Source organism: Excalfactoria chinensis, chromosome 32, assembly GCF_039878825.1.
Source record: "Excalfactoria chinensis isolate bCotChi1 chromosome 32, bCotChi1.hap2, whole genome shotgun sequence".
NCBI classification, from domain to species: Eukaryota; Metazoa; Chordata; class Aves; order Galliformes; family Phasianidae; genus Excalfactoria; species Excalfactoria chinensis.
This window is the reverse complement of record NC_092856.1, coordinates 1,079,954-1,101,871: the sequence shown is the minus strand read 5'-3', so window position 1 is coordinate 1,101,871 and position 21,918 is coordinate 1,079,954. Positions and strand designations below refer to the sequence as shown.

The 21,918-nt window shown below is 61.9% G+C and overlaps 4 protein-coding genes across 14 annotated transcripts; 1 reads left to right on the top strand and 3 right to left on the bottom strand.

Annotated features, from left to right (window-relative positions):
* Window positions 1-1,170: 1,170 nt before the first annotated feature.
* Window positions 1,171-4,977, bottom strand: LOC140263585 (mothers against decapentaplegic homolog 6-like). Its single transcript, XM_072358579.1, has 4 exons — window positions 4,733-4,977; window positions 4,063-4,467; window positions 3,517-3,621; window positions 1,171-1,710 (listed from the first exon to the last, which is right to left on the bottom strand). Exons 2-4 carry the CDS (start codon window positions 4,448-4,450, stop codon window positions 1,172-1,174), a joined length of 1,032 nt encoding a protein of 343 aa, XP_072214680.1. The 5' UTR covers window positions 4,451-4,467; window positions 4,733-4,977; the 3' UTR covers window position 1,171.
* Window positions 4,978-5,382: 405 nt separating this feature from the next.
* On the top strand, window positions 5,383-21,777 carry SHC1 (SHC adaptor protein 1). 10 transcript variants are annotated; one of them, XM_072358569.1, is made up of 14 exons: window positions 11,879-11,964; window positions 14,013-14,078; window positions 17,505-17,666; window positions 17,874-17,944; window positions 18,335-18,398; window positions 18,511-18,630; window positions 19,055-19,108; window positions 19,240-19,291; window positions 19,452-19,578; window positions 19,682-19,850; window positions 20,051-20,111; window positions 20,219-20,383; window positions 20,462-20,724; window positions 20,883-21,777. In XM_072358569.1, exons 2-14 carry the CDS (start codon window positions 14,067-14,069, stop codon window positions 21,009-21,011), a joined length of 1,449 nt encoding a protein of 482 aa, XP_072214670.1. In that variant the 5' UTR covers window positions 11,879-11,964; window positions 14,013-14,066; the 3' UTR covers window positions 21,012-21,777. The 10 variants fall into 10 exon arrangements, with proteins under 10 accessions (XP_072214673.1, XP_072214674.1, XP_072214671.1 ...); XM_072358567.1 differs by having other exon boundaries at window positions 20,216-20,383; XM_072358568.1 differs by lacking the exon at window positions 11,879-11,964 and adding an exon at window positions 12,699-13,364 and having other exon boundaries at window positions 20,216-20,383.
* FLAD1 (flavin adenine dinucleotide synthetase 1) lies at window positions 5,793-9,772 on the bottom strand. Of its 2 annotated transcripts, none has more exons than XM_072358577.1 (9): window positions 9,599-9,772; window positions 8,376-9,135; window positions 7,871-8,021; window positions 7,662-7,760; window positions 7,388-7,577; window positions 6,955-7,028; window positions 6,739-6,870; window positions 6,200-6,406; window positions 5,793-5,924 (listed from the first exon to the last, which is right to left on the bottom strand). In XM_072358577.1, the coding sequence occupies exons 1-8, from the start codon at window positions 9,728-9,730 to the stop codon at window positions 6,391-6,393; spliced, it is 1,554 nt and encodes a 517-aa protein (XP_072214678.1). In that variant the 5' UTR covers window positions 9,731-9,772; the 3' UTR covers window positions 5,793-5,924; window positions 6,200-6,390. The 2 variants fall into 2 exon arrangements, with proteins under 2 accessions (XP_072214678.1, XP_072214679.1); XM_072358578.1 differs by having other exon boundaries at window positions 7,871-8,018.
* Window positions 10,121-11,601, bottom strand: CKS1B (CDC28 protein kinase regulatory subunit 1B). The gene is made up of 3 exons (XM_072358580.1): window positions 11,453-11,601; window positions 10,508-10,635; window positions 10,121-10,428 (listed from the first exon to the last, which is right to left on the bottom strand). Exons 1-3 carry the CDS (start codon window positions 11,509-11,511, stop codon window positions 10,376-10,378), a joined length of 240 nt encoding a protein of 79 aa, XP_072214681.1. The 5' UTR covers window positions 11,512-11,601; the 3' UTR covers window positions 10,121-10,375.
* Window positions 21,778-21,918: the final 141 nt, after the last annotated feature.

The window sequence follows — 21,918 nt, the reverse complement described above, 5'->3', positions numbered from 1 at the left end:
ACCCCCATTCCAGCTGTGCTCACCCCCATTCCAGCTGTGCTCACCCCCATTCCAGCTGTGCTCACCTCCCCCTACTCCCTCTGTGCTCACTCCATTCCAGCTGTGCTCATCTCCATTCCAACTGTGCTCACCTTCCCCTACTCCAGCTGTGTTCACCCCCATTCCAGCTGTGCTCACCCCATTCCAGCTGTGCCCACCTCCCCCTACTCCAGCTGTGCTCACCCCCTTTCCTGCTGTGCTCACTCCCAGCTCTGCCCACCTCCCCCATTCCAGCTGTGCTCATCCCCATTCCAGCTGTGCTCATCCCCATTCCAGCTGTGTTCACCCCATTCCAGCTGTGCTCACCCCCATTCCAGCTGTGCTCACCCCCATTCCAGCTGTGCTCACCCCATTCCAGCTGTGCTCATCCCCATTCCAGCTGTGTTCACCCCATTCCATCTGTGCTCACCCCCATTCCAGCTGTGCTCACCCCATTCCAGCTGTGCCCACCTCCCCCTACTCCAGCTGTGCTCACCCCCTTTCCTGCTGTGCTCACTCCCAGCTCTGCCCACCTCCCCCATTCCAGCTGTGCTCATCCCCATTCCAGCTGTGTTCACCCCATTCCAGCTGTGTTCACCCCATTCCAGCTGTGCTCATCCCCATTCCAGCTGTGTTCACCCCATTCCAGCTGTGTTCACCCCATTCCAGCTGTGCTCACCCCATTCCAGCTGTGCTCACCCCCATTCCATCTGTGTTCACCCCATTCCAGCTGCGTTCACCCCCATTCCAGCTGTGCTCACCCCCCATTCCAGCTGTGCTCACCCCATTCCAGCTGTGCTCACCCCCATTCCAGCTGTGCTCATCCCCATTCCAGCTGTGCTCCTCCTGCCCATCCCACACCTGTTGCTCAGGGGCTGCCCCCATCCTCCATAGACCTACACATTCCCTTCACACCCACCTCACCCAACTTCCTCCCTTTTTTGCCCAAATAACATACATTAAAAAATACAACGTAACCACTGAAATCACCCTAAACAAGGAGAGATTAAATAACACCCTCCCCCAGCACCTCATCTGGCCTTATGGGGGGGCAATGGGTGCTGCCCTTGGGAGGGGGGGGGGTGTCCCATGGGCCCTATGAGAATGCACCCAGTGCATATAGAGGGGGGGTTGTGCCACCCTATATGGCCGCTCAGCGGGGCTGTGCCAGCAGCACCTCCAGCCAGCACGGGCACGAGGTGATAAACTGCCTTGAGTAACACGGCCCCCAACCCTTCCCAAAGCTGATCCGGACGCTGTGTGGGTCCCAGGGTCCATCTCCACTCTGCCACCCCCCCAACCCCATCCCTCCCACCTTCTCATAATCAAACACCTTCACCGAATAGCCGGGCAGCACTTTGAGCACGGCGAGCCCGTGAGCTCCTGGTGGACCCAAGGTGGGCGAGCTGACAAAGATGGGATGCTCACTTCGGTTATAAGCCCAGACAGCACCCAGCTCACGGCTCAGCAGCAGCCCTCTCCCTATCTTCCCCCTTGCACGGCGCACGGCTCGGCTGCGATGCACAGCAGGCAATTGACCCAAGCAGAACCCATTGCCCCTTGGCAGCTCGTTGAAGACGTTCACTGATGCTTCATGCACGGCGTAAAGGCGACCCACGCGTGTCCGGTGTTCCCAGTATGCCAGTTTGCACCAGCAACCGTCCCGTGAGGAGCTCCGAGAGAGGCTGGTGTCTGTTGGGGAGAGTGGAGAGGTCACAGAACACAGAATGGCTCCTCTGGGTTGGGAGGGGGTCTCTATGATCCAGGAAGCTCCAACCCCCCCCCCCCAACAAGCAGGACCACCAACCCCCCCCTCCCCCAACCCCCACTGAACAGCAGCCCCCATCCAAGCTGGCCTTGAACACCTCCAGGGATGGATGGGGCACCCACAGCCTCTCCATGCAGCTGTTCCAGCTCCCATAGCAAAGAACTTCCCCCTTCAACCCAACCTCAATCTGCCTTCCAACTTCAAACCCCCTCCCCTCATCCTGCTCTTATCTCCCCTTTCCAAGAGTTGATTCCCCTCCTGTTTGGAATGAGGTCACCCCCAAAGCCTTCTCCATGCTGAACAAGCCCAGCTCCTTCAGCCTGTCTTCATAGCAGAGGTGCTGCAACCCTCTGACCATCCCTATGGCCTCCTCTGGACCCTCCCCAACAGCCCCCTGTCTTGCTTGTCTCTGCTGATGGAGCCCAGGATCCCATTTGCTTTCTGAGCTACAAGATCACCCTGCTGGCTCATGGTTAGTTTTTCATCCACCAGCAGGTCCTTCTATGCAGGGCTGCTCCCCCCAGTCCATAGAAATGCCTTGGGTTGCTCTCAAAGGCTGCTCCCCCCAGTTCATATATAAATGCCTTGGGTTGCTCTCAAAGGCTGCTCCCCCCAGTCCATATAAATGCCTTGGGTTGCTCTCAAAGGCTGCTCCCCCCAGTCCATAGAAATGCCTTGGGTTGCTCTCAAAGGCTGCTCCCCCCAGTCCATAGAAATGCCTTGGGTTGCTCTCAAAGGCTGCTTCCCCCAGTCCATATATAAATGCCTTGGGTTGCTCTCAAAGGCTGCTCCCCCCAGTCCATAGAAATGCCTTGGGTTGCTCTCAAAGGCTGCTCCCCCCAGTCCATATATAAATGCCTTGGGTTGCTCTCAAAGGCTGCTCCCCCCAGTCCATATATAAATGCCTTGGGTTCCTCTCAAAGGCTGCTCCCCCCAGTCCATATATAAATGCCTTGGGTTGCTCTCAAAGGCTGCTCCCCCCAGTCCATATAAAAGCCTTGGGTTGCTCTCAAAGGCTGCTCCCCCCAGTCCATATAAAAGCCTTGGGTTGCTCTCAAAGGCTGCTCCCCCCATAGAAATGCCTTGGATTTCTCCAGCCCAATGTGCCAAACTTTGCACCTGGTTGTGTTGAACCTCATTAGGTTCACCTTACAAGCGCATTGAGGTCCCCCTGAATGGCAGGCAGGTGCACAGCAGGGTGCTGTATGACTACAGGTGGCTACAACCAACCCCATGCATACGGTGGGTCCCAAAGCTGATGGCACACAGGGGACTGATGGCACACAGGGGATTGATATCTATGGGTCACACAGACGGGGCAACCCCATAGCTCTGCAGTTAGGATATGCAATGCAGGAATGCAATGCATTGCTGAATGCCGGCACGTAGGCCTAAAGCAGCCCCCTGGGGTGTGCCAAGGGGGGGGGGGGGGGGGGTCTTTGGTAGATGGGAAGGTGGAGCCTGGAGGCTTTGGTGGCTTGCAGCCAGGCCGGAGCCGAGCCGCGTGCGTCAAGGCACATTGTGTGCAGCCCCGTGGGCAGCGCTTCCTCCGGCGGGGAGTCCGGAGCAGCCAAAAATAACAGGAGAGCTGAGTGCTGAGAGATGAAGGGGGAGCTGGGGGGGGGGGGGGGGGGTGTATGGATCCTCCCCATAGAACCCCCTCGCCCCATATCAACTCTGGGTCTTGATGTTGGTTGTTTTTGGGGTACTGAGTTTGCGCCCCCCCTTACCGCGCCATTCCGTGTGGTTGCAGCTGAAGTCCAGGAGCTGGGGGGACTCGGGTTGGGTCGGCCAAGAGGGGCTGATGGACTTTGAGTATGGAGGTGGAGGGGTCTCTGGGGAGGGGGGGATAGGAAGCTATGAGGAGTTGAACATGTCCCAGTTCCCTAAATGCCACCCCATACCCTGATCCAACCCCCAGTGGGGACCAAACACTGGAGGGACCCCAGGAAACTGGGGTTGGAGGGACCCCAAGGATCAGGGGCTGCAGGGACCCCAGGGGTTACAGGGACCCCAGAGATCAGAGGCTGGAGGGACCCCAAGGACCAGGGGTTGGAGGGACCCCAGGGGTTACAGGGACCCCAGAGATCAGGGGCTGGAGGGACTTCAGGGATGAGGGGCTACAGGGATCAGGGGCTGGAGGGACCTCAAGGACCAGGGGCTGGAGGGACCCCAGGGGCTACAGGGACCCCAGGGGTTACAGGTACCCCGGGGACCAGCCACTGGGGACCCACCAGATGGCAAGGAGGGCCGGGGGGGGGGGGGTGGGCACTCACCGGGCGCAGCCAGGCGGCTGAAGTGATGGGGGTTGCAGCAGAGAGCGGCCGCATCCCCGCAGCCCCCCCGGCCCCCCGCGCTCTGGCAGTAGCAGAGATGCTTGAGCTCATGGGGCTGCCGCAGGTCGGGCCAGCGGAACAGGCGGCACAGCAGCACTTGGGGGGGCAGCGCCTGCTTGGCCCCCCGCGGCACCCAGACGCAGCCGGACTCCCACGCACCGCGGCTCTCCACCGCCTGCAGCAGCAGCTCCAGCTCTTCGTCCTTCAGCTTCTTGAACAGGGCGTGCGCAGCGGGTTTCAGGGCACCGGGACCCTCCTCGGGACCGGGGGTCGGGCAGCGCTGCCGCCACAGCCTCCTCAACAGCGCGGCACGGCGAGAGCGGAACATGGGGCAGAGGGGACGAGCTGGGGATGGGGACACGGGTGTCACTTAATGAGCTGGGACACGTCACGCCGAGACCCCCCTGCTGGCACCGGGGTGATGCTGCGTCCCAGTGGGGCTGCCCCAACACGCAGCCGGACCCCGTTGCGCACCCACCGCCACCATCCCCTTAAGTCACATTCTGACCCCCAATAAAAGCCCTGAGCAGAACGGCGTCCCCGTCCCCGTGTCACATAGCCCTGCGCCACGTCCCCTGCGTGGGGTCCCCAGGGATGGGGTCAGACTCACGGTGGGCGAAGGAGTTGAGAGCCAGGAGATGGGGCTGCGCGTAGGGCCGCGCTGTGGGGCGGCCCGGACCGCTCTGCCTACGGAGAGCCGCGTTCAGGGCTTTTTCCTGTGCCGGGACTCTCCCCTCCCCCGGACCTCCCCGTTTGGGGAATTCATTGATTCGTGTGTCCGGGTTTCGGGTTTGAGCTGCGGATGGGGTCAGAACGTGGCGACAGTGGGGATGGGTGTGTGGGCTGTGGGGCAGGGGATGCCCGTAGGGCTGAAGAATCGGCCCGGTGTTCCCCATAAGGAGGGCACAGCGGGGAGCCCGGGGGGCAGCGAGCGGAACAGTGTAAGAGCACATAACCCAGCCCCATGGGAAAGGGGAGCAGTGGGGTGTCCCACGAAGCCCCCAATGCTATGGGAGCAGCAAGGGTGACCTGAGCCTTCCAAATCAGGGGTCCCAGCTTGACCATCCCAACAACCCCCCCCCCCGCGGGTACAACGTGAGGGTGGGAGCCTGTGCCATAACAAAGCCATAATGTAAACGGGACCCTTATCCCGCTCGGGGCCGCGCTTCCTGCTCCCAACTTCCCGGCGAGATAAGGACGGCCGCGCCGGCGCCAGGCGTGAACCATAGACGGGGCTTCCCTGCGGGGATGGAGCCTGCAGCCCCATAGCGGGGCAGGCACGGAGCACTTCGGGCACACGGAGACCCCCACGGCTGAGCCCGAGGTTTGCGGTGTCCCGTTGTCCCTTAAGCCGGGCTGCAAAGCGGGTTCTGGGGTATGTTTTGATCCGGTCGCTTCCCGGCGGCGGTGGTGCCGGTCGGGCGCGTGGGGTTGGGGCAGGAAACGGCTTGGAAGTCTCTAAACAAGGGGCTGAGTCACAGCAGAGATAACCCAGGGGAGGGGGAAGCAGGGCCACGGCTCCCAACAACGGTCCGTGGTCAACAATGGGGCTGGGGACCCTCAGGTGGGGGGTTGGGGGGGGGGTCTGGGCATTGCAGGTCGAAGTAATAGGGGTAGATGTGCCCAGGGTGGGGGGTGGACACGCTGTCAGTCATTGACACACGTGGCTGCTCACACACCGCTCAGGTTTATTGGGGTCGTGGTGCTGGGGGGGCTCAGGTTGGGCCGGGTGCTGGTGCTGGTGCTGGGGCTCCATCAGGTATAGGCCGGGCAGTGTAAAGCCATCGTGGGGCAACAGAGTCCTGGGGAGGGGAGAGAGGCACACAGAGGGTGAGCACCCCCAGCAGCACCATAACCAGGGACCTACATCCCTCCTTCCCCAAGCAACAACCCACCCCCCCCCTCCAAGGAGCATCACATCCTCACCATTACATTACACCCTTCCTCCTTCCAGCACCACCAGATCCAGATCCCTCCCTCCCACCCTATTAACTTCTCAAACACCGAAGCCAAAACCCTGCACCCCCCCAATCCTCCCCCCCGCCAAGACCACCATGAGCAGACCCCCACCACTCACCAGCACCCCGGGGGTCCCACATTGGATGGGGAAGGGGGGGCCCGTGCCCTATTCCAGCAGCTCTCGGATGCACCAGCTGCACAGCAGGAGGTAAACACACTCCCGGAGCACCCGCAGCACCCAGCGGCCGAGGCGCAGCCCCAGGGACGCATCAACGGGTGCCGGTAGCGCCATAACCTGCTCCATCCATTTCACGGTGCCCGGTCACTGCTCAGGAGATGCACAGCAAAGGGATTTGAACGGGGAGGGAGCAGCACGGCCACGAGGAGCACCGGGCAAGCGCTGGAAACTGCTCTATTCTCCATTCAAAAGCCGCCACAATGAGGCGCATGGGGCGGGGGGGGGGGCAATGAATGAGGGGCAGTTTTGTTCGGGCACAGCCGCTCTCGTTCCTCCTGCCAAAGCCCCGCAGAGCACGAAGGGAGCGGGGCGAGGTGCTGAGCACAGCAGGTTTATTCCAGCAGCATCAGGGATGGATGACACCTGTGGATGCCGTCGGTCTCAGTGCAGCTCCTCCCCACCCCCCCCCGAGTTCTCACCGGCGAGACGTGCGTTCATCCTCCTCGTTTTCCAGCTCGTAGGCGGGTCTGTAGCTCTCCCGGCCCTGGGGGTCAGTGTAGAGCAGCGCCGGGTTCTTCATTGTGTTGGCCATGCTCCCCAGGGAGGTGTAGCTATGAGGGAATAGCGTGGCTGGAGGAGGGGTGGAGGGCATCACCCAACGCTCTGCCCCTCCTCTGGCTGCTCCCCACACTCACCCCTTGTCGTAGAGGATGCAGTAGGGGACATAGAGCTTGCGCAGGAACTCCCAGATGTCCCTGTATGTCCAGTCCTGTGGGCAGAATCGGGTAGGGATTGCTGTGCAGGTGGATGCAGAGACTGTTCCTTACCCCACAGAAGGCAGCTGGCTCCAGCTCAGCATACATAGAGACCAGCCAGCATCCACTGGCCCCTGTCCATAGCCCTGGAGCACATCCATCCCTCCCTGAACACAGCAAAAGCCATGGGTGGGCAGGAATGAGCCCTGACCAATGGCACCAGGCACCTCCAGCTGCTGCTGGGGGGCCACAGCTGGGCAACAGGGCCCTGGAGAGAGGGGAATTGAGGGGAAAAGCCCCTGAAGATGAAGATTCACTCCAGGCTCACTCCCTGACAGCCCCATCCCCACCTCAAATGGAAGCAGCAGCATACCAGCAGTGGGTTCACCCGCATGTACTGGGGCCAGTTGGGGTCTGTCATGCACATGGGGGTCAGGGTGCATGAGTAGGGGTCTGTGCGCCGTGTGCCCATCAGGACGGCCTCCAGCTGTGGTTGCTGCTCCTTCAGGGTGAGCAGGGCCTCCCGGATGGAGCCCTCCACTGTGCACAGCTGGATGTTGTACCTGGAAGGCAAGGCAGGCAGTTGGCATCGGGGTGGGCCGTGCCACTTGTGTCTGGCTGGCAGCCTGCCCCTCACTGTCCCTCACCTCTTCACTGTAGCCTGGATGAACTGTTCCATTTCAGGGAAGGGGGACACGATGCGGATGTAGAGCACCTTCAGCTTCTCCTGCCTCTCTGGGTATCGCCTGGAGAGAGACCCATCACAGATGGACCCCAGAGACACGAGGCAAGTCAGCCAGAGCAGGGCAGAGGGCCCCAGAGCCTTGAGGGAACCCACTGTCCCACAGCCAGGTACCTCTCCACAGCAGCATGGACGAGGTGCAGCAGGGCTGTGCAGTCCTTGCCCCCGTTGAAACCCACGCAGATCTGGGCCAGGTTGTACCGGTCCAAAGCCTCCTCAATGGTCCGCAGTGCTGCTGCCACCTTCTGTCCCAGGGCTGAGCCTGCTGGGAGGGGACAGTCGGGTGCCTGCTGGCCTGGTGCCTGCCCAAGGCTATGCTGCCATGGCTTGGCCTCAAGGCTCAGCTCCTTCCTGCAGTGCCTCACCCTGCGGGCTCATCTCCAGACACAGCCCAGAGCTATTGCTGGCACCACATCCTGAAGCCAAGAGCTTGCGTGTCCCTAAGGCACAACCATCCCCCTACCCAGCAAGGGGATGAGCGCCAACCCCAAAGAGAACTCAGTGTAAATTCCACACCCAGGCTGTTCTTGCCACTGCCTCGGCCCCTCTCTGTCTGTCTGAGCTGCAGAGGAGCAGCGTGAGGACCCCGGCTGCAGCTTGAAGGCTGCAACTGCTGTACCTGACTCAGCCAGGGCATAAACCTCAGTGGCCGCCCTTGAGACGCAGTCAGTCACCAACGGCACCACCACACCCGGCGGCAGCTTCTCCATCAGGAAGCGATGTGCCTCCTCCAGGTGCTGCTCCGACTCCGAGTCCAGCGTCAGCTTCACACGGTAATAATTGTTGGCCCAGTCCGGGTAGGAGCCCAAACTCACACGGCCTCGAAAACTGACATTGGCCTGATCCAACACGGGAGCAATCTGCACCTCATCAGCTGCCACGTAGATGGCACGGGAGTGAAAACAGGTCTGTTCGCTGCGGAAGAGATGGCTGAGGCCATCCAGGGCGCGCTCCATCAGTGCTGGAATGCCCGGGAAGATGTAGACGTTGCGGACGCTGACCAAAGGGTACTTGAAGGCACTGCCTGTGAGTCGGTCCGTGCCATAATTGAGGCGTGAGGACTCAGGGATGCGAGCCAGCTTCATCTCAGGGCACTGCATGTCCGTCTTACCGAAGAACTTATGCACCAAAGCCACCAGCTCCGGGTGTGGGGTCACCTTCTCCCCAAAAGCTTTGGCCACGGCCTCGAAGGTGACGTCGTCATGCGTGGGGCCGATGCCCCCCGAGGTCAGTACGAAGGTGAAGCGGGAGGCGAAGGCGGCCACTTCAGCAGCAATGGCGTCCACCTCGTCGGGCACCACAGAGACACGGGCCACACGGACACCCAGGGAACGCAGCCGCCGGCACATGAAGAAGGAGTTCGTGTCCTGAGTGTGGCCCTAAGGGGAAGAGCAGCTGCAATGAGCCCAGGCCCGAACACAGTCCCAACCCCAGGCTGCAGGCCTCAGGCCTAACCTGACTGCAGGCCCCGACCAGGCCTCGGCCGCAGGCTCTGAGTGCAGGCCTCAGGCCTAACCCGACTGCAGGCCCCGACCAGGCCTCGGCCGTAGGCTTTGAGTGTAGGCCTCAGGCCTAACCCCACTGCAGGCCCCAACCAGGCCTCGGCCACAGGTTCTGAGTGCAGGCCTCAGGCCTAACCCCACTGCAGGCCCAAACCAGGCCTCAGCCACAGGCTCTGAGTGTAGGCCTCAGGCCTAACCCCACTCCAGGCCCCGACCAGGCCTCAGGCCCAACCCGACTCCAGGCCCTGACCAGGCCTCGGCCATAGGCTTTGATTGCAGGCCTCAGGCCTAACCCGACTGCAGGCCCCAACCAGGCCTCAGCCGCAGGCCCCACTCTCACCTTGAGGATCTCATCCCCGATAACGATGATCCCGGCGGTGGAGGCGGAGCTTTGCCCGGCCATGGCTCTGCAGGCCGCGTTTCGCCGCTCGGTACCGAGCAAGGCCCCCCCAATCCGCAGCGCCGCGCGCATGGGCCCCCGCCGAACCGAACCGGCTCCACCGCGCCTCCACCTCCCCGCGCTCCTATTGGTCGGGAGGGACGCGCGTCACGAAGCTCTACGTGCTCTGATTGGTTGAGAGCGAACAGAGCGAACTGCGGGGGGCGGTCCGACCCCTCCCCCAAGGCGCCATGGTCTCGCCCAGCGGCACGTGCTCTTCCCCTCCCCCCTCCCACCCCGTTATCCCGCAGCCCTTCTCCCCTATGGACCCTTCCCAACCCCCCCCCCCGCCCCCATGGACCCTTCCCAACCCCCCCCCAGTGCACAACGACCCCAGAACCACCCTGGGAAGGGCTGTTCCTGTGCACCGGGGGCTCCTCTTGCCTCCCCCCCCCCAAAGGCAGAAGAGCAGCACACAGCAGCTCCCAAATATCCTTTTATTGAAGCTTTTGAGAATCCCATCCCCGCAGCGCTGTTCCCCGGGGCCGAGCCGCTGCAGGTGCCCAGATAGCACCGAGTTCACGAGCATCAGAGACACCCAGTGGCTCTGCCCCCAACAGGAAAGCAGCTCCTGAGAGCAGAGCGTGAGAGAGAGGAGGAAGAGAAGGAAGAGGATGATGATGATGAAGGTGCTTTGTAGCCCAGGCAGCCGAGGGCTGTGGCTGAGCCGGGGAGAGCTCACTTCTCTGGCTTCTTAGGCAGCGGCCGTCGGAAAAGGAGGATGTGTGGCTCTGTGGGGATATAGCACAGATTGAGGCCAGGCTGTGGGAACGGAGCCCACATCCCATAAAGCAGCCATAAGGGGCTCACCTGGCTCGTGGATCATGTAGTGCACCCAGCCCTGGCTCTGCTGCACACCCAGGTTCCTCCACTCCGATTCGGACATCAGGTGGGTTTTGGGCACCAGCTTGGCGATGTCTTTTGGCAGCATCACATGCCTGTGGCCACAGGGGCTGCTCAGCCAGTAGCACTGACCCAGTGCTCCACCCCCAGGCCCAGACCCAATGCTTCCCCCCCAGCCCCCACTCAGGTCTAGGCCCGTTACCCATCCCCCCTCCTCCAACCTGGTGCCTGGACCTCCCCCTTCAGACCCAGACCCAGTGCCCCCCTCCTCTCCCTTCAGGTGCAGACCCTGTCGTCCCCACCCCCCGCTTCAGGCCTAGGCCCAGAGCCTGTTCACCCCCTCCCCCCCCACCCCCCCTCAGGTCTAGGCCCAAACCCAGTGCCACCCCCCCCCATCAGGCCTAGGCCCAAACTCGGAGCCCCACCCCTCCCTCAGGCCCTAGTGCCCCCCTCCTCTCCCTTCAGGTGCAGACCCTGTCCCCGTCTCCCCCTTCCCCCCCCTTCAAGCCTAGGCCCAGACCCCGTCGCCCCCCTCTCCCCCATCAGGCCTAGGCCCAAACCCAGAGCCCCCCCCCCACATTAGGCCCAGACCCGGTAGCCCCCCCCCGCCCCCCGTTCAGGACCAGACCCAGTGCCGCCCCCCCCCCATCAGGTCTAGGCCCAACCCCCCCCCCTCAGGCCCAAACCCATTGCCCCCCCCATCAAGTCTAGGCCCAAACCCATTGCCGCCCCTCTCCCACTCCCCCCCCAGGCCTCCCCTCCCCCATCCCGTCCGTACCCTCCATACTTTAGAACCCCCCTCCCTCCATTTCCTGTTGCCGGAAGAAGCGCCATTACACCATAGACCCCCCCCCCTTTTAAAACCGAACCCCTATCAAACAACGCTCTCTCCCTTCCTCCCCATCACCTCACCGGTACTCGAACTCCTCATCGTCGTACTTATCGGAGTAGTAGATCTGCTTGTGCGCCATGCCGCCCGTCCGCGGTCCGCCCCCTTCCCGGCAGCCCCCGCCTCGCCCCTCTCCTCAACTCTATGGCGGCCGTTGCTTTCGCCCCCTCCCCCCCCCCCTCCTCCTCCCTTCTTCCACTTCCGCCCCCCCCAACGGTGCTTTCAAACGCCGCCGCCCCGCGCTCTCATTGGTTCGCTCCCAGAAGGCGGGACGAACGATTCGGAAGCTGATTGGTTAACGGTCGAACGGACACGCCCCTTTTTTGCCCCCCCCCCCCCCTTCCCCTTTCAGGGTCGGGCGCCGCCTTCTTGTGGCCTCGGCGGTTCGCGAGTCACGTGACGGGGGCGCGGTGAGGCCGCGGTGGAGGGGCGTGGGCCGGAAGTGAGTGGCGGCGTGGCGGGGGGAGGGCGCTCGGTGCGGGGCGCTGAGGCCGCCGGGACCGGAGGAGACCGGCGTGAGACTCATGGTGCCCCGGTGAGCGTGTGGGTCGTCCTAGAACGGGTGGGCCTCGTATGGGGCTGCGGTGCGGCCTGTAAGGCCTTCGGGAGCGATCCGGGCCTTGAAGGGGCTCCCGGTGGTTCCGTAGGCCGCGGGTTCGGGGGGTGGGCCGGACCGTGAGGTAGTGCGGAGCTTCCGGTGCTGGTGGGCTGAACCCGCCCATGGTGGGGTGATGGGAGTCAACGTTACGTTACGAGCCGGTTAACGGCGGTGTTGGGCTGCCCGTTCCCGGTATCACCGGGGCAGAACGGGACCGGGAACCGCCGGTGTTTGTAGGGGAACCGCTGATCGTCTCTGTGTTGTTCGGGAGTCCCGGTGTTATCGTGGGGGTGTGTGAGGTCCAGCCGTCTGTGTGTCACCGCTGCCGGTAACCGGGAGCCACCAGCAATGCTGTCAGGAGTTGGGGAGCTCAGAACGGAGATGAACCGGCCCCGAATGGGGCAGAGCAAACGGCTGTGCTGGCCGGTAATGAGGCTTGCAAGGGACACAAGGGGCAGGTAACCTGCATAGAGATGGCTGGGGTCGAAGTGTCCCATTGCGGGCCTCTGTCCTCACCCAACAGCGATGCTGTGTCCGTGTGTCCGATGCTGTGTCTGTCTGTCATGGGCTGTTCCTGGATCTCCATGTCAATGGGTGTCCCTCATGGGCAACCTAAAGGGGTGACCCTCATGGGGTTGAGGAAACGCGGCCCTACTCCTTCCTATGGGGTTAAAGCTGTGCCATTAATTGTGCAAAGGGCAGCTCTCCCGTGCTCTGCCCACCCTGAAGCTCTGCATCTTCCTATCTGAGCAAAGGGTCAGGGACAAGCAGCTCTGCAACCACACCGTGGCCCTTTTATGTAGGGAGAACCCAAAGCAGCACCCTTGGGCATCAAGGGGTGCAACTGGGTGCTGAAGAGGCCGTGCTGAGGTCGGGTTGTAGCCCTGCTGGTGCTGCAGCCTCACCCCAGCCTGGCTGTGCAATGCAATGCCACTCACCCATGGCTGTTTTATGGCCGTGCACAATGAGCAGCGCAGCATTTGTGGCCGTTCAAACCCAGCCCCTTCCCTTCCTGCTGGCTTTTAGCACAGGGCTGTTCTCCTTTCCCTGCCTCTAACCTCAGCCCCAGAGTCCAAAGGGCCTCGTCATTTCTGCATTTCCTCTGCACTGAGTGACCTGCTGCTGTTCACTGCCTGGCCCTGCCCAGGATGGGGCTGTGCTTGCCAAACAGCCCTTCTTATCTCACTGCCCCCCGGGCTAATCGCATTAGCGCCCGCCTGGGCTCCGGAGCGCTGGCTTTGCAGGCCCCAGATAAGGGACATATGATTGCTGCAAGGAAGTAAATCGTGTTTGTTGTCCTGCTCTGCTTGGCTGGCCCGGCCTCGAGTGGCTCCATGGTGAGGGTGGGAGCGGCGCAGGGTTGGCTGGGGAGGGCAGGGGCTCTCATTGTGCTCCTGCTTTGCTCTCTGTGTTTTCCTTTCACCGCTGCCCTTCTCGCAGAGCTTCCTGCCCCTCCTGGCTCTGCTCACGTCTGCCCTTCCGTGGCCCCTTTCTACCTCTCCTTCCTAACACCAGGATCCGTTTCACACGCTCCTATGGCCACATCCTGGCTCCTCCCTGGGGACTTTATCCTTTGGCAGTAGGTGCCAGCCTGGGGGGGGGTGGGTGGGCAGGAGCAGAGAGCTCCTCCATGTCTGAGCACCTCTTCTCTCTCTCCTTTCGTGCCCTCTATTTTTGGGTCCTGACAGCTACAGAGTTTGGCACCGGTGCCTATTTCAGGTCACAGAGTGACTGTAAACAAGGTCCTTTTGCTTCAGGGCACAACCAACAGGTGGTTGCCAACACCGTTTGCCTGCAGGCAAGATCCGAGCCCTGATCCCCAACTTGCCCCATACTCTTTCCCTGGAGCATCCCAACACCATCCTTCCCAACACAGGGACATTGAGAAGGAGATTTGCCCGGGTCTCTTTGCCCTCATCTGCCTGCGGTCAGTGAGATGCCCTGCTTTAGGGCTGGCTAACTCACTGTTTGTCCCTGAACCGCAGGTTGGGCTGCCAGACCAGAGGGGCTGAGTGTTTGTTCCCTGCCCTCCACCGCCGATGGAGTACGTGGTAAGGCCGGCCAGCGCTCGGGACTTCGGTGGAAGGGTTAGATGGCTTCGGTGGCGGATCCTGCCTCCCCCCCTTCCCCCTTCACCATCAGGGCCAGCCTCAATTCCAGGCCTCCTTCCACTGGTTTTCTTTTTTCCCCTGCCCCCATTCCAAGGAGGCTGCTGGGACGTTGAGAAGAGGTTGCAGACAGGAAAGCATCGACGCCGTGTGACTTTGTAGTGGTGTTTAGGGGAAAATCCAGCTCTTGGCTGGCTGGCTCTCAGCCTTTCTCTTTGCTCTCCCTGCCGTGCTACAGGAGGACAGAGCACGGGAAGAGCTCCATCTCCCCATCTTGGGACACGGGGGTCTCCTGCCCTTTGTATGCTGCCAAGCTGTGTACGTGTAGCAGCCCCTGTGCCTGCGTGCGCCTCGCCGCGATTACTTGCCAAACCGCTCGCGTGTTCCAGCTCTCTGACTCAGCTCCTGCTTTGTGTTTCCTGGGAGGATATGTCAGGGTTGCAAGCAGAGCCTGGGGGAAACATAGGATCTTCCAAAGCGAGGCGGTGGGCACGGCTCACAGTTTGCTGTGCTGCATCATCCCCTCTCTGTTCCTCATCCCCTCGGCTGTGCACGAGGTCACCCATTCAGCGTCCCTCTGTCCTGCACATAAGCAGGATCTGGCTGAGCCTTGGCTTCCAGGCGTGGAAGAGCTGCTCTGCTGCAGGGCTGGGAGTGCATTGCCAGCCCGTCTGGCGAGACGAGGGGCTGCTGGGTGCTGCTCAGGGGTTGCAGGACCCGACTCCGTGGGGCTGAGCACGTCTTGGTTTGCCTTTGGTGCACTGTGACCCCAGGTTAAAGAGGTTGTGATTCCTGGGGTGGGCTCTGGCAATTGAGTCTGGGTGTGCTGACGTGCCTCATTTCCAGCCAGTGCTGGTGGAGGGGGGGGATGTGTGTGAGCTGTCTGGCCTCAGCCTCGATGCAGGAGGTTGTGATAAAATCAAAGAGTTATTCTGTTTGGTAGAAACAGAGCTCGGTGAGAAACGGGCACAGCTTGGGGCACTGTGTGTGCCGGGAATTGCTGCTCCCTGCTGCCCATCTGGGTTGGGTCAAAAAGACCCTTTGCCCCTTTTCCAGCTCTCCTCAAGGCAACACACAGCCCCCGTTTGCAGATGCCTGCAGCCTTTATGCAGGGGGTGCTGTGCCAGGTGGGACCCCTGACCTCCCCAGTCAGGTCCTTGGGGGGCAAACAAGGCTGCCTTGAGCCTTCCCAACGCCTCCCAGCAGAGCAGGGCTGATGGGTCTCTGCTTCCTGGCTCCCCAGCCCCGGGTTTCCTGCCTTTCTTCAGAGCCATCTTGCTGCTGGCCATGGGAAGGTCATGGCACTGAGCTGCCGTGGGGCCCTCGGGGGGGGACAGAACACTTCGTGGGACTGCTCCTACAGCACCAAGGTGGGGGTTGATGGGCTGTGGGACCCGCTGGCATCGGAGCCCCGTACCGTGTGGGATCCCAGCTATTTCCAAGCTATTCCCTGCCTCCATTTCCCTGTCTCTGTGGCTGCATGTCGGCGTTTAGGAAGCGGGACTGGAGGTTCCACTCCTGTGCTGGGGCTGAGCGGGGTGAGCCCTTCCCTTGGGCTGGATTTGTCTGAGTTCAGCCCAGTGTAGGGTTCTGTCGGGGTGCCCTGGTGGGTCAGAGGGGCCCAGAGACCCCCTTGGGGGGGGGGGGGAGGGGGGAGGGAAAGGATCGTGGAACAGCTTGGGTTAGAAGGGGCCTTAAAGACCGTCTTATTCCAAGCCCAAGGGGCTGAAGGGGGATTTCTGAGCTCCCCCATTCACATGCTGGTTTGCATCAGGTGGGGACGAACCGGGAGGGGGCGGACTTGTCCCCAGTGCCCCCCATTATTAAACGGGGGTTTCTCCCAGCTTTGGCAATGGGTAAGATTTGCCCTGGCGCCAGCCTCACGCTCTGGCTTTTCCCCAGTTCCCTTTAGCTCCGCCCGTGACCTTGATTTTTCTGCTCCAGATCCTCGCCGGGTCCCCACCCCTCCCTTTGAGCCCCTCCTGCGTTGCTTCCCCATCCCCGCAGAGCAGAGCAGAGCCCTCTCCTCCGCCTGTGAGTCAGCACAGCCCTTCCGATCAGCGGCAGCCCCTTCTCCCCTCAAGGAGGAGCCGGGATGCGGGAAGCAGCAGCAACAACCATTGGCGGCTCTCGGCGGCTCCGTGCCGCAGCTCCGCGCTGAACCCGGCTTCTCCCTCTTTGCGCCCACCTGTATCCTCCTCCTGGCCGCCCTCCTCCTCCTCTGCCAGCCTGGAGCCGAGCTGGACGTCCCTGCCATCCCGGGGCTTGCTGGCATCGCGTTCCCCCCCCTCGGCTTCAGGCTCCCCCCGGCGATCCCGGAGAGCCAACAGCAGCTGCCCACCGCCGGCACGTGGCTCGCGTAGCGCCGGCTGCTACAGAAGGACCTTGTTCGCTCCTGGACCGTGCTCTGAGCAGGGCTGGGCTGGGCTCGGGTGTGCTCTGTGGCTGCCTTGTCTCAGGGCTTTAAATATTCATGCTTTTCATTTCCTCTGAGCTGCTGGCAAACCGCTTGCGAGGAGAGCGCGCAGGGGCCGGAGCGAGCCGGCAGGGGCGGAGGGGAAGCGGTTTGGGACTCGCCTGCGGGGTAAAGGGGACCGTGCTGAGCCCCTGCTGAAGACAATGGGATTCGTCGAGGATCCACTTCGGGGCAGTGGGGCTTGAGGATCTCCCAGCTGTGTGCTGAGCGTGCTGAGCCCCCCCCCCATCTTTCACCGTGCTCTGTGCACCGGGAACGGGGCTTGCTGTCCATCTATCCGGATCGCTGACGCTGGTTGCTATCGATCTGCTGGGACTGCGTGGAGCTGGGGACGGTTCTCCTCGTTGAGCCATGAGGGGCTGGAGGGTGCCTGGCACAGAGCTCAGCCTCAGCCCGTACATGGGGGAGGATTCCAGGAGGCTGTAGGAGCTCTGTGGGGTTGCTGTGAGGGGTGGGCATGCGCCAGCCCTTCTCTCTGCACAATGGATCTCCTGCAGAAGAGCAAATACAGCCACCTGCGGAACGAGTCTGTCTCCTCTCTGGAGGAAGCTGTAGGAGCCTTGGGGACCCCGGTGTCCCCAGTGGAATCCCTTGCGGGCACTCGGTCTCTGCCTGGCTCCTTGTCATCCTCCTCCCTCAGCCCCATGCTGCCTCTCGGGGAGCTCTCATCCGAGTCTGAGGACAGCCCCACCACCCTCTGCTCTTTCTTCCCCAAAATGGCCAACCTGAAGCTCTCCAACCCCGCCAACCTGCTCAGCCTGCGGGGCTCATCGACCGGCAGCCTTAAAGATACTGGGAGCTCAGGGCAGCCCGTCCTAACCGGGACGCTCACACCGACACCAGGGGGAACAGCCAGCACCAACTCAGTGGGTTCTGTCACTGTCTGTTCCCAGGATATGAACAAGCTGAGCTGTGCAAAGAGGACGCGGGTGGAAGGCGGCCAGCTGGGTGGTGATGAATGGACCCGCCACGGCAGCTTTGTCAATAAGCCCACGCGTGGCTGGCTGCATCCAGATGATAAGGTCATGGGGCCTGGGGTCTCCTACCATGTCAGGGTGAGTGCTGGGACGTCTCTGTGGGGTGGGAGTGGGCTTGGGGGGGGGGGGGGGTGTCCAGGTATGCTTGTTGCGGGTGGAGATGAACACGATAGCGTATGGACCTATCCCCTCTTTGCTTGTGGGCTGCATGGGGAGGTGGGGGAGTAAAAGCAAGCCAAGCCCGGTGCTGACCCTGCTCTCCTCTGACCCTGCTCTCCTCCACAGTACATGGGCTGCGTAGAAGTCCTTCAGTCCATGAGGGCTTTGGATTTCAACACAAGGACTCAGGTCACCAGGTGAGTTCCAGGGGCCGTGTTGGGGGCTTAGGGCTGCCCGGGTGGGTGTGGAGGTGGAAGCAGGCTGTCTGCAGCCATGGAGGAAACTGCCTGGAGATCGATGAGCCTGTCAATGAGCTTGGTCAGGCAGGAAGCACTCCTGCAGCTGCATCAAATATTAACAGCTCGCTCTTCCTCCCCTGTCCCTGCCTGGTCTGGGAATCAGCCTGCACTGCCCGAGGGCTTCCCTTTTGTTCCTCACTTAACCCTGTCCCTTCTGCACTGCTCCTCCTGTCCTCTGCCCAGCGGTGCCCCATAAACATGGCAGTGATAGCAGAGCTTTGTCCCTGTACTGATGCAAGAGGGGACAACAGGGACCCCCAGGCTGATGCCTTGCTTTGCTCCCTGCAGGGAGGCCATTGGCCTGGTGTGTGAGGCCGTGCCCGGTGCCAAGGGAGCCGTGAGGAGGAGGAAGGTGAGAGCTGGATCTCAACCCAGCCAGCAGTGCTTAGGGGCTCTGATTGCCCCCATGGCTCAGCTGGAGTGGTGGTGGAGATGAGTTGCCCAATGCTGCTCTTCTCCCCCAGCCCTGTGGCCGCTCTCTGAACTCCATCCTGGGCAAGAGCAACCTGAAGTTCGCCGGCATGCCCATCACCCTGACCATCTCCACCAGCAGCCTCAACCTCATGGCCTCTGACTGCAAACAGGTGAGAGCGAGGAGCTGCTGGGGGCTGCACTGCTGGCTTCAAATGAGCAGGAATCCATTCATCCCCTCCAGGCCCTGCTGGGGGTGTTCCCATTCTCCCTATGTGGGTTATCTGTGTTTCCAGCTGAGTGCTCATCTCCTGGTCCAGCATGTCCCACCCCATCCGTTCCTGGTGCCAAAGGGATCTGAGCAATGCCCTGAATGCCTTGTGGGATCTGTGCTCTGGATCTTGAGACCCAAGTCCCCCAGCCTTGGATGTCTTTTAGTCTCAATAGCTCTGCTGGTGTTTCAGCCCTTCCTCTGGTTGCCTGTGGCTCATATTCAGGGCTCTTGAAGTTTGTAATCCCCACAATGGGCCAGTCCCAGGGAAAATGTGCCAGGCTGGGCACTGAAGAGCTGCACCTAACAGTGCTTCTGCCTTTCAGATCATTGCCAACCATCACATGCAGTCCATCTCCTTCGCTTCTGGGGGTGACCCGGTGAGTACAGAGGTTCCCCCACCTGCACATCCTACTCTGCGCTGGGGATCAGAGCCTCTCCTGCCTTCTCCCCATAGTCTCGGGCACTGTGCTGGCCAGCAGCCCTGGCTCACCACCACTCTCTCCCACAGGACACAGCTGAGTACGTCGCCTATGTTGCCAAAGACCCCGTCAACCAGAGAGGTGAGACTGGAATTGCAAGAGCCCCATTTTGGGTACAACTCAGTGGTGCCAAGAGGGATTGGGTCCCTGCAGGGAATCTTTGGGGTGCACAGGGTGGGATCAGGGGGTGTAGGATTTAACTCTGAGGTTCTCTGCTCTCATCTCACTGTTCCCTTCCCAGCCTGCCATATCTTGGAGTGCCCTGAGGGCTTGGCCCAGGATGTGATCAGCACAATTGGGCAAGCCTTTGAGCTGCGCTTCAAGCAGTACCTAAAGAACCCCCCGAAGCTGGTGACACCCCACGACAGGTAAAGGAAGGGAGAGATGGGGATACCTGAGGTCTCTTGGTGCTGGGAGGAGACGCAGCCCTGGCTGCTGTCAGCTGTTCAGCTGTGTGCTGTGTCCTTCCAGGATGGCAGGGTTTGATGGTTCAGCCTGGGATGAGGAAGAGGAGGAGCCTGCCCCAGATCACCAGTACTACAACGACTTCCCTGGCAAGGAGCCTCCTATCGGGGGGGTCGTGGACATGCGGCTGCGGGACGGAGCTGCACAGACCCCCAATCACCTGGGGGCCACACTGGTAAGGCGTTAAGCATGTCTGCAGGGGGCTGCTGGGGAGGTTCTGCTATATAGGGGAGATGCAAGGACCCCAATGGGGCTGTGGGCTGCACAGAATCCACGCCACGCTTCTGTCCAGAACCTCTGGCAGTTCAGACTGGGGTTTGGGGAGGGGTGAGAGTGCAGCAAGATCTGTTGGGCTTACCATGTGTCTCTCTACAGCCTGTTGGCCAGACGTCTGGTGGGGAATTTGATCCCAGGAAGCAACACGGTCCCGCTCAAGGTAATGTGATGGATGTGGCTGTCCCCATAGGCTTTCCTGGTCCCAAAGTGCTCCAGCAGTAAGAGCTGGTGCCGGAGCACTGCTGACCACAGTGCTCTCTGCAGCAGGAAGAGAGAAATACCCACCTGCAGCGAGTGCGTCCGGCCGCACGGACCTATTTGATGACCCATCTTATGTGAACGTGCAGAACGTGGACAAGACACGCCAAGCAGCAGCTGCAGGCAGCCCTGCAACAGCCAACGGCAGTGCCCAGCGAGACCTCTTCGACATGAGTGAGTGGGGACTGCAGGCTGTGCAGTGTGTCCTGGGTGTGTGGACTGAGTGATGGAGCCCTTCTTCTTCTCCTGCAGAGCCATTTGAAGATGCCTTGCGTGCCCCCCAGTCTGTGCCCGTGACCGTTCCGCCTGCTCAGGTTGTGGCCTCCATGGAGGAGCAGCTGAGGAGGGAGCCGTGGTATCACAGGAAGATGAACCGCAAGGAGGCTGAGAAACTGCTGAAGGTGAACGGAGATTTCCTGGTGAGGGAGAGCACCACCACCCCAGGGCAGTACGTGCTGACCGGCCTGCAGGGTGGGCAGCCCAAGCACCTGCTGCTCGTCGACCCCGAAGGAGTGGTGAGTGGCCCCACATCTCCCCACCGCTATGAGAACCACAACCCCACCTTGGGGGACACCTCTAGGCTGGCTTAAGGGATGGAGGAGGCCTGGCAAAGCATGGAGGGAACTCCCAGGGGGGGGGTATCAGCAGCCTCCTGAGTTCCCTATCCTTGCAGGTCCGGACAAAAGATCATCGTTTTGAAAGTGTCAGCCACCTCATCAGCTACCATATGGACAATCACCTGCCCATCATCTCAGCTGGCAGCGAGATGTGCCTGCAGCAGCCAGTGGAAAGGAGACTGTGAGCTCCAGGGGGGCCTCGGTGCGCGTCCCCCCTGACCCCCAGCCCTGCTTCCCACCCTGGGGAGCACCTGGACTCAGCCGGGGCTGAGCATGGACTGCTTTGGGGATGGGCCTCACCCTCCCACCACCACACGAAGCTGGTGGCCCTGGGCTGCAGGCAGCGTGGTGTGAGCTGCCTGTGGGGCCGGGGGCTGCTGGTGCCAAAGCCCCCCTCCTCTCCTCCCAGCTCCAGCCTTCGCACAGCTGCTCCGCTCGTACCAAATCCCAGCCCTATATGGTGGCAGCACTGGGGCACCAGCCCAGGGCCGGGTTCTACTCCAGCCTGGTTGGAACTGGGGGTGGCCGGGCTTCGTCCCATGAGCAGCACCAGCCCCGAGAGGGGGGGGGGGGGGAGGGGATGGAGGGGAGGGTCTCACCCAGGGCTGGGCCCTGCGCTCTGCTCCCCAAGCACAAGGCCCGGCTGGCCGCGCACCGAATGTACCCGATCACTTTATGTGTAACTGTGCCTTGACCCCCGCAGGTCCCACACGTATATGCAATGCAGCCGGCCTGTAAGGGAGGGCGGGGGGGGGGGGGGGGGGTGAGGGCTGACAGCTCCCCCGTGCCCTCCAGGCCCTGCCAAGCCCCTTCTCGGGCACCTCCCTCTGCCGGAGCTGGCCGGGCCCCACTGCATGCACCTCGACCCCCCCGAAGCCAAAGCTCAGCCCTGCCCCGGCCCCGCTATAACCAAAGGATCCGGCGGTTCGTATTAAAGTTGGTATTTCTTTACGCTGCGGCTGCTGTGTTGGGGAAGGGGCGGGTTGAGGCCTAAGGGGGGGGCGGCCGTGACCCCTTCCAGCTTCGCACGTGGTTCTTTCCTCCCCCCCCTGAGCCCCCTCCCGTGGTTCCTTCCTTCCTTCCTTTCCCCCC